The sequence below is a fragment of the Pteropus alecto genome, unplaced genomic scaffold (assembly GCF_000325575.1).
Source record: "Pteropus alecto unplaced genomic scaffold, ASM32557v1 scaffold121, whole genome shotgun sequence".
NCBI classification, from domain to species: domain Eukaryota; kingdom Metazoa; phylum Chordata; class Mammalia; order Chiroptera; family Pteropodidae; genus Pteropus; species Pteropus alecto.
Genome location: NW_006434369.1, coordinates 10734858 through 10745561, shown reverse-complemented (window position 1 = coordinate 10745561; position 10704 = coordinate 10734858). Strand labels below are relative to the sequence as shown.

General features: G+C 41.5%; 1 protein-coding gene across 1 annotated transcript in view; it reads right to left on the bottom strand.

Annotated features, from left to right (window-relative positions):
- Positions 1 to 10704, bottom strand: part of TFAP2A (transcription factor AP-2 alpha) — a 13307-nt gene that overhangs the window by 1203 nt on the left and 1400 nt on the right. Inside the window, 5 exon segments of the mRNA XM_025044901.1 lie at positions 895 to 1036; positions 2974 to 3092; positions 4982 to 5213; positions 7252 to 7303; positions 10376 to 10704. The exon segment at positions 10376 to 10704 is cut by the window's right edge and continues 55 nt beyond it. Coding sequence (XP_024900669.1) covers positions 895 to 1036; positions 2974 to 3092; positions 4982 to 5213; positions 7252 to 7303; positions 10376 to 10704 — 874 coding nt within the window.

Below are 10704 nucleotides of genomic sequence, written 5' to 3'. Positions count from 1 at the left end.
CCTGTGGGGGAGGAGGTTAGGGAGAAGGGAGAATGGGAAGCACTGGCAGGCTGCCTTCTCCAAGACCAGCTGATGTCCCCAGGACAGAAACTGTCCCACCAGAGGCCTCAGCCTCTGCCCTCTGGTTTCATGCCCTCCCGTGACATGGACTTTGATAATTAAGGGCTTCCAAACAAGCCTTTTAATTTCCAGAAAACATATCAAAACAATCATTTTCTTTTCACACACCACCTGGAGAAGCCTATTCAGCCCAGGCACCCATGGGAATATAACTTGGGCCATTTTGAAACCTACTTGACATCCCGCCTGTGGGCTAAAACTTCTAGGCCTTGTGTGTGTGTGTGTGTGTGTGTGTGTGTGTGTGTGTGTGTGTGTGTGTGTGTGTGTGTGACTTTTGAGGAGGGAAGAAAAAGGAAGGCAAGAAATGGGATAAGGGATTAGGGTTGAAACTAGGACAGCTTCTGGCTTGCACATTTTGCAGGCCACTGCTTAATCCTTGCCCTTGGAGAACATTGACAGAAGACAAAAACTGATCTAGGCAAGCCAGTTACTCCTTTAAGGACTTGATTCTGGTCTTTCTCAAATGACATAGTCACAAATCTGCACTCAGCTTTGACCAAATCCCTACTATCCCCACCCCCACACACTTTTTTTTTTTCCAAATGAGAAGGTAGGGCAGAAGAGAGGGAAAAGACGGAAACACATGAATAATCCTACTTGTATTTCCCCTTTAAAATAGATTATGGTTTATAAAATTGTGTTGTGACATCAATATTTACAACAAAGCTGATTAACACAAAAGGAAAAGAGGAGAAATGTGAGAGCAAAAGCAATTTTGATTTTTGTTTCTCTTCACAATGAGATACAGAGACCCTGAAGAGGTAAACGCCTTACTTTGTAGCCAGGAGCATGTTTTTTCTTGTCACTTGCTCATTGGGATCGGAATGTTGTCGGTTGAGAAATTCAGCTACTGCTTTGGCAGGAAATTCGGTTTCGCACACGTACCCAAAGTCCCTGGCAAGGTGGACAGCTTCTCCTGGCAAGAGGTGAGAGGGAGGCGAGTGCAAGAGAATGAAGAATTGGGATCAAAACTTCTTCCCCACAACCTTATTTTCTTAACTAAGACGTTGAAGGAAACATATTTCCGGCATTTTATTTCCCTTTTGTATGATCTGATGGATGTTATCAGGAAAAATGTGCACATATCCTAGAAGGCCAAGATGATTTGAAAATATAAATCCCATCCACTACCCTCCAGTCTCATCCCTCACCACCCTAATAACACTTTTCCAACTTCTCTCTTAAAACGTTTCTTGTATTCCCACCTCACACCTATCAACACATTCATAAATGATATTCATAATTACTCCTTGAGCTTTTCTGCAAGGGAACAGCTAAGGGTTTACATTTTAACTTGATCGCATATAATTATCTGTTCATCCAAACCGATTAACCAAGAGGATTTGAGGGTCACTCCACTGAGTCTGTCTGTGTTGTTGATTTTCGAATCTTTGGTTTTAATTTCCTGAACCAGTTGGTTTTTACTGCAGGGCTTCCTGCCATTAGCTCCAGCTCCGGAAGAACGCATGCGCCAATTAGAGCATCAAAGCCCTCTCCGCAGAGCTTGTTTCCATAAAATGGAGCGGATCACAAACAATAACAGTTCTCCAGAAACTGCCTCCCTGCTACAGGACTCAACCCCCAAACCCATACACACTCTTACACTACTTCCAAAGCCACTAGTGCCATTTTCTTTGCATATAGTTCTTTTGGGATATGGATAGAGAGTTCTCTATGCACTCGTGTTATTTTTAATATAATAAATACAACGCTATTGTAGATGAGTTTCTGGCACTAAACAATTGCTTATTATTTAAGTTATATTTTCATCTTTGACACCATGGTTTAACACCATCTTTAACAAATGATTCATAGGATTCCTCTTTAAAATTTATGGCTTTAAACATTTTTTAGTTATTTACAAAACCAGAACTTGAATTCAACTGTAATATATCTCCTCAAATACAAGATGTAAATACGATAAAATGCCTTCTTTAAATACAAATGGAAGTTTTCAAATGTTCCTGATAATTTAAGTGCTTTTATTCCTATTGGCATAAGACATTTCTAAAGGAACACAGAGGAAAATGCAAGGAAGTTATACTTTTACACCAACACACTCAAACTTAAGCCAATTTATTATCAGAAAAACTTAACAGAAATCTAGAGGAAGCAAGAATGTAAGTGGATTCTGGTGACAACATATCTTGAGCAGGGAGTCAGACAGAGTTAGCTTTTGTTTTGAGGGGTTTGGAAGCATATATGCATATGTTGTCTGTGTGTGTGTGTGTGTAAGCATGTATGGGTGCATGCATATGTGTTGAAAACTGCCACGAGAAAGTTTTTACAATGCTTATATTTTTCTTTCTTTTCCTATCCAAACAATTCAAAGTTTAAAATTGCTCACTTTTCTTCCTCTCCAGTAGTTAAAGGAGAGATAAGGAAGCATATGTTCGTAAAACAAAAACCTAAAAGGGCATATAACCCTTAGCTTTCAGGACGGTCTTAAATCAGGATGCAGGTCAAAGATTCCCAAATTAATTCAGGAAGTAATGGTCACGCATTTCTCAAACGCAGATGTCAGAATACCTTAAGTGATTTACTGCTGAGCTCTATAAAGGAGACAGGAACTTGGAGAATATGCAGTTCTTAAATTTTCACAATCATTTAGGTCAGAATTGGGCTGGAAAGGTAAAATTTTGTGGCAGAAGGGAAGAGGAAAGGAGGACAGAAGTAAATGCAAATCGGTTTTTGACATGCAAGAATTCCATTCATTTCCTGCTTTGTTCTCTGGGAAAAAAAAAAAAATGAAAATGCCCAATTGACACAAAATACAATCAAACATCTGGCCACTAAGTATCATCCATTTTCCCAGAAGAAAGTTCCTTCTTGTTGGCAAGTAGACTCGCTTACCCTCCACTAGTGATGTGAGCAGGGTGACGTTGGCAGCTTTACGTCTCCCTGCTGGCAGATTTAATCCTATTTTGTCCAGTTTTTCTCTTAAAGATCTTCCTCCATTTTTAGACTTCGCCCTGTTTCACAATATATGGGAGAAAGGGATTTAGAAAACATTGGGGTTGCTACACCTCACATTATAGTCATTTTGACAACTTCATAAAATGTGCTTCTAAAAATTAAGAATTATGGCCTCGAGATATTTAAGGGAGGGAAATCTAGGAAAGAATGGTACAGAAAGAGCATAGGAGATAAATACTTATTAAACTGTAAAGCACCCCCAGTGTTCAGTTATCACTGCATCTATTGTGGCAGGTTGGAAGGTTTTGATTTCTCAACTCTCTAAAGAAGAACCACAAACAAAAACAACTCTCACCTCTAGGGGTTGAGCTATTTTTCAGTTTAACTGATTACTGTACATTTTCCCTGTTGTTACAATCACACAAATCCCAGTGGGGTCTTTAAATTGTCTTTGTAAGATCTGTTAGGTTGTTCAGAGTAACCAAAGTTATCATCACTCCCACATTTCTTGCTCTGGCTTTAGCCCCAATAGGAAATTTGTTTCACCAACTGTTTACATGCCATGTCACCAGCCTAACTGGAAATGTCAAAAGTTGATATCAGCCTTTAAAAATTTCACTGATTTCAGAGACAATGGAAGCAGTTCTAAATAGATGTCTAAATAGACTCCCATAATCAGAAAGTGGTTAAGATAAATTGTTTAAATAAAACAGCAAATTAATTAATTTCAGATTTTATTCCCTACTCAAGCACTCTTTAATTGTGTGGATTATCTTATACTCCCCTAGGTAAACAGTCTCCAATATTGGGGATGGGGGAAGGGGAGAAAAAGGCAGAGGATGGATTCAGATCTGTGACAGTGAAAGATTACAAAGGGAAAGCAAAATGACTCTGAAGAAGGAAGATTAGAGTAGCTCTTAAAATCTTCCAAAAACAGTTTTGTAGGTTTTGTATGAGATATACCCCATCAGAGCAGAACTAAGAGTCCATAGATAGATAAATGAATAAATGTCAGAAGGATGAAGTGTTTCGTGTACATTATTTAAAAAAAAAAAAATAAGGAAAAAATGTGTAAATGTTATCTGGGACATGTTCAACACAAGACCCACCACTCAAAACTTCACCTAGGAGGACGAAGCCCTTAGGAGGAAGAAACTCGCCCTAAGGGAAGATGCTTCACCTCGCTTACCCTTATAAAATCTTACCTACTAAATGAATCATTCCGATTTCATGAGGGTGAGATGAGAGTCCCTGGCCACCTATGTAACATGCATTCGCCGGTAGCGACTACACATAATACACTTAAACGTGCCTTGCACGCTGCCTGGCACACACAGCGGCCGCCGTACATCTCAACCATTAACGTGAGGGCCCGGGGCATGGGAATTCGCTGTCTGGCAATGACTGCGGGGTTGTAGCGTGCGGACTCAAGAGAAAACCACTGTTGTGTACTTAAAACCCCAAGGGACGGTGGGTTACTGTCGGAGATCCTACATGTTGGTATGGTAAAGTGAGAAGCCCAAGAAGAAGCTTTCCATGGCCTGCAAGGTGTGCGCGATGAGGATAAAGGTGGCTGGAAAGCGCCCCGCGGCTGCAGCAGCTGGGACTGAGCCCACGGCGGAGAGAGCTGCGCGTGCGCGCAGGAAGGGGCGGGAGGGACCGGAGGACCCCGTGAGCGCGCTGCGGCTGCCGAACCAGGCGCGCCCCAGAACCCCAGAGCGCGCGGGAAAGCGGCGGAGAGCGCAAGCGCATGCTACCTCGCCCCGCCTCCAGCCCCCACCCACCCAGTTTCACGCTCTTCTCCCCGCCCCTTTCTTTTCTCGCGAAGGGAGGGCTGTGGCTCGAGGCCCGTTTGCGTCGCCACCCCAACGCAGGCGCAGTGTTTCCCCTGCCGGCGGGGCGGGGCGGGGCGCAGCGGGGCGCGGCGGGCTGCGTCAGGCCTCACCTCCGCAGCACTCCGCCCAGCAGCGAAGCGTTGAGACACTCCGGGGGTGAGAGGCGCCGCTGTACTTCCGCCACCGTGACCTTGTACTTCGAGGTGGAGCTGAGGAGCGAGAGACGACCCGGAACTGAACAGAAGACTTCGTTGGGGTTCACGACGCCACCGAAGAGGTTGTCCTTGTTAATGGGGATGGCGGATACGGCGTTGCTGTTAGACTTGGACAGGGACACGGGGCCTGTGGAGACAGACCAGGAGGCCGCTTGTGGGCGTCGAGGATCCCACCCAAGTCCTGCCAGACCTCGGCTGGGCCGGCGCCCAGGCTTGCGCCACAAACCCCACTTTTCTTCCATCCCTGAAAATTCCATGGCTCTTTACCCATCTCCTTCCCTGTTCCCTGCTCTATTCCGTCCTGGGGATCGAACCTCTGCCACTCGGCGCGCCTCACCCCACCTCACCCTACCCAACCCTGCCAGCCAGGCCTGTGCGTCTTCCTGGACCCTTTCCTTTCAGCGGCAAAAGTACTGTGTAGAGCTGGTGGTGAAATTGTGACCCTCTCCGCTCTCAGCATCCGAAGGGAGTGGGCCCTAGACGAGGTGCTGGAGCACGGGTTTGGGGTGCAGGGGAGGAAGTTACGTTTGCAAACGGCGAGCAAGCTATGTGTACTTTGAAGTTTTGTGGAGTGAGGGGTTTAGTGTTGGGAAGAAATTGCTTCAAAGACCTATAATTAAAATCAGCCCAGAGTTTAGATGGCTAAATCAGCCTGTAAATGAGCATTTCAGTTAAGGCACCAGTCTGGGAAGTGGTGTATTCTGTTGTTAGACACCACACATGCCCCATCCTTTTGATAAATAGGCCCTTTCCTGTGTTTAGTTTTGAGAGACTCAAGTTTTGGAAATCCATTCCAAGTCCCGTTTTGAATAAACAGGCCTACCATAGAATACTAGCAATGTGTCCTTTTGTTGAGCAAATAGTTAATAGTCCTCCACTTGTGTCTTCAGTGGGAATGTGGGGAGGATATATTACTAATTAAAATTATAAGCTCTTCATTGTTGGACCCACCATAGTTAGAAAAAAATTCAAGACCAGCAGGAAGTGTACTAACGTTACCTTTCTCAACACCAATGTAATTAGATGCATTCACAACCATTTTAGTACAGTATGCATTTGTAATTTAAAATTCCACATGTAGATATATATAATATACATCGATTCGCATCACAGTATTCCTCCCTCTTTAATGGGGATATTCTAGACGTATGGGGAGGTGGGGGTGACGGCTCTAGTTTTGGATAGATCACTTGTGACATTAATAGCTCTGGGGAGGCTAATAGAGACAATAGGAGTTAAACGAACTCTTGAGAGATTACTAATAAAAGAGCCAATTATCATGTCGACTTGGAAAGAGCATCTCTTAAGATTTATCCCTTGCACATCTAATTTGACGTGACAAAGACTTCACAGATGCAAAAATGAAACTTTAAACTAGCTAACAATATACTGATTGGGGTTAGAAATGAGAACAGTTTTATATAGCATCGTCCTCTGGTGGTGCATAGAATCCTGAAATGTAACATTGCCACCATAACAAAAAAAAAAGCTGCTGTGAATAGCATTTAGTCCGATAAACTTTATTTCTACTCACTAAATACAATACAAATTACAAATCCATCCAAATTACTTGACACTTTTTGAAACAATTTTTGCTCTGAACAATTAATACTAACAATCCTGACATCTTCAAGATGCTAATTTTAACCAAAAGCCAAATTTTTGTTAACCTAATTCACAAAGTTTAAAACCCTCAAACAGCTAATGAGAAATTAAATTGAAGAACATGGAAGGTTTTTTCCCTCTGGTAAGGAATGCTACATCTTTATCATCTGTCCTTATATACTAATATTAAATTGTTTGTACTCTTTTAGACTGTTACACTTCTTAACACTCGGCCACTCACACAATAGATTAAACTATTAAAACGTTTCAAAATTGAAATACCACTTTCAAATCAGTTCAACTATTACACATTTCATGTGTTTGTCTCGATATCGTTAAACTAAATTAAATGGTCAAATCATGAATCAGAACAAAGCTAGCCTGTTGCCACTACTAACACTGAAAGACGATCATTTAAACATTGCTGTTCTATGCCTATTTGCTAATTCTGAGCTTTTAGGAAAATCCTATTTGAAAAAAATAAATACAGCTCTGCAAGATCTTTTAAATAGCACTATGCCTGTAAGGACATGCTTGGAATGCAGAAGGAAATGGCTTACCTTTCTTAATTACAGTTTGATCTGGGATGTTAATACCCGGGTCTTCTACATGCTGCAACAAAAGGATACACATGGATGTAAATGTATAATCAAAACAAAAGGAAATGAATATTCTGTGCAAGATGGGGGGAAGGGAAGGTGTAGAATCTAAATTCCCCCCATCTAGCGACATTTATATATAAACATCTCCTCTTGGCTTATTGGAATTTGGGGCTTTGCAACTCAAGAGGTTTCACTGCACACCCATGGCCAATTTCTCCTCCCTCAGCAAATAATCCATGTTTGAAAGGTGGAGGTGGGGAATAAAACTTTCCTTGGAAATTAAATCAAGTCTTGGAGCACCTAATCTTTCTCACAATCAGTTCAACCTTTTTAAATGCATCCAGCATTAGTTTGGTGCCTCATCAGCTTCGGACTTCCAGCGATTCCAGTGCTCAGGCAGCAAAAAAACAGAAACACAATAGAAATGACAGAGGCAAGAGTAACAGAGGAGTGTTGGAAATATTAGGTACTGTGATAAATAGCAAATGTATATACACCCCTTCGTATGGAAAAATGGAAAAAATTTTTTAAAAGGACTACTGCCTAAACTGGATATCAGATAGGAATAGGAAAATGATTTTAAAAAAAAAGAAGAAGAAGAAAAAAGAAACCTTTGAGGTTTTCCTGTTGTCCAGCAGCACATTGCTGGTGTGGGATTTTTTTTTCTTTTTTCTTTCTTTTTTACAGACGAATGGATATACATGTGTGCCAGAGTTAAAACGTGATTAGAAAGTAAAACGAAATCATGTTTTCTAATGCAGAAACTGACAGGCAATATAATGTCTGGCTGTGTTTACAAATTAGCACCAGGGCTGCTGAGATAGAAGATTTCGCAATTGTTACCAAACACAGGCATTGCCATTTAAAAAACTATTACTTCCTTCTCTAGTCTTTGTCCAACAATAATACTGATTCGAACCTTTTCCATTCTGTCTTGGATTTATGCTCCTGTTAATTGTGCCTGATCGCAATGATTCCGGGTGGATGGTACTAAGTTGCTTTATTACAGGTTTTATTATACTCAATGCTCTCATTTGTAACTTGCCTAAAGTGCTTCTGGATTTAAGTATAATTAAATTGAGAAATGTTCAGAAATGACTACTGCTGCAGTTCTTGTGTTTTAACTATATGGGGAAATATGATCCCTTTATGCATGCACCCTAAACCCATAAAGTAAATGTAGTGTGGCATAATACTTTTATTTGTGTTATTTCTAGACCTTGTCCATACAGGGAAGACTGTTAAGTTTAAAACCCCACTGAGATATTAATGATTAAATAATTTTCACCATCGATTTGATTTTCTTAAATATTTAGCAGTCCTTCTTATTAAAGGTTAACTATTGCAGCAATAGGAAAATTGAAAACAACCCTTTTCGTGACCCAAATTCCTTTGAAAGATTTTTTTTCTTAAAAGGTGGAGGAGGGAGGGGGAAGAGCAGCAACTGGGTTTCCTTGTTTTTATTTGATCATTTGGTTAATTTTTCCTACTGACCAATTTCACCACAAAGAGTGACTATACAGGTGTTAAGAATTCACACCAGCCACTTTGGAATTTTTGCAAAGTAGAGCGATTCTAATTCACAGTAGTTCCCAAAGCTTGCCATGTTATTTTGCAATTCAAATATTTCTAAAGAGGAGGCTAGGAAAAGGATTCACAGACTCTGAGAAGGGGAACTAAAAGGATCACAACTTCCAGGTTTGTTTTTAAATTGCTCTTTTTCTCAACTATTGCTCCTCTCATTTTTCTTCCCAAGAAATGCACTATTTAATAGCGATTTCTAAAAACATGTTTGAACACACGCACATAACAATGCTTACTAAAACCCACATTGGATCAAATGCCTGCTTTCCTGGTTTCCATGAAAGGGTACTAAACATAACCAACAAATTTCAGTGATTAACTGGGCTAAATGAGAGATGTAATAAATTTTCTATTTTCCTATGAAACTTAAATAATGTTTTAAATTCACCATGCAAGCAGGTAAGTTCATCTGACCATTTTCTTTGCAATCTAATGCAGTAATCATTAAACTGTCAACGGACATATTGCTGCAATATTTGATGCAGTAATTTGAAATAGCATTTTAGCAAAAATCACATCCAGATACATTTCCTCTCCAAAGAAAAGCAGCATTAACAGAGCCTTTACAGCTTTAATAAAATTATTGGCTTGTTCTAATTCCATTTCAAGAAGGTTGTGAGGAAACCATAAATATGTAGAATTGAAGCAAAGATGCTGGTTTAAATTTAATTTCAGAAAGTATTTTCAAATTATCAATAGCCTGGTTTACATTGTAAATGGTAAATGCGCTAATCCCATGCTTATTAAGAAATCATTTTAAACTGCATTTATTGATAACTGAATTAGAACTCAAATAATGTATTGCCCAATAGTCTCAAAACATTTAATTTAATATGAGGTGTAGCAGGTTCTGATAGGCGTTGGGATCCTAGCTAATGATTTATGAGGTCAGCACTTAGCACCCCTAGGAAGAGAAGAAGGCTGCATTTTAATGTCTCTCTGCCCAGATTTGCTACTTAACTATTCTTTAATCAGGGGAGGGTATACATATAACTTTTAGATATCACTAGTGCTTATAAAATCCGGTAAGATAATTTTATTAGTATATCTTTAACACTTTCTTTTAAATTGCGAGGACATTTAATGAGCTTTTGCAGTTGAATTTAACATCTTTTTCAGGACAGGGAGAAATCCCCATGCCAGACTCAGCGGGAGAATTAGATCCTCTCCCAATCGAAACAGTTTACTGTCTTGGAGAGGGGACGATATTGTTAATGGTGACATTCATCTGATCTTTTTGTGCTGGAAATGGTAATGCAGGCATTGTTTGAAGGAGCTCCAGGAACCACTGTTCTAGGGGCAGAACTCAACTTCTTTTTAATTCGGTTGTCTATGTTGGGTCTTCAAAGTGCCCGCCCAAAAAATAAAATGGAAATTTGAAAAGTAAACAGCACTGAGGGAAACCCGGGGCCACCAGCTGTATATTCCCGGTATCTTCTCTGGGGGTGGGTGGGTAGGGGCTTCACTCCCTCTCTCACCCATCCGCGCAGCCTCTTACCGGGACGTCCTCGATGGCATGAGGTAAGGAGTGTATTGGGAGGTCTCCGAGTCCCGAGCCAAGCCCGTGTGGGCCGTGCAGGAGGTCCTCGTGTCGCCGATAGTCTCTTCGAGGATCCAGGCCCGACAGCTGGTGGGGAAGCCCCCGGTGCGTGTGCAGGAGCCCAGACTCCTGGCTCTGCCTCTGGCCGGGCCAGCCTGGGTGCTGCGGCTGCGGCTGGGCGTGCAAGGGGTTCAGGCTGTAGGGGTCGTTGACGTGGGAGTAAGGATCTTGCGACTGGGGGTAGATAGGCTGGTAGGGTGGGGGGAAGTAAGGGGGCTGGAAGGAGG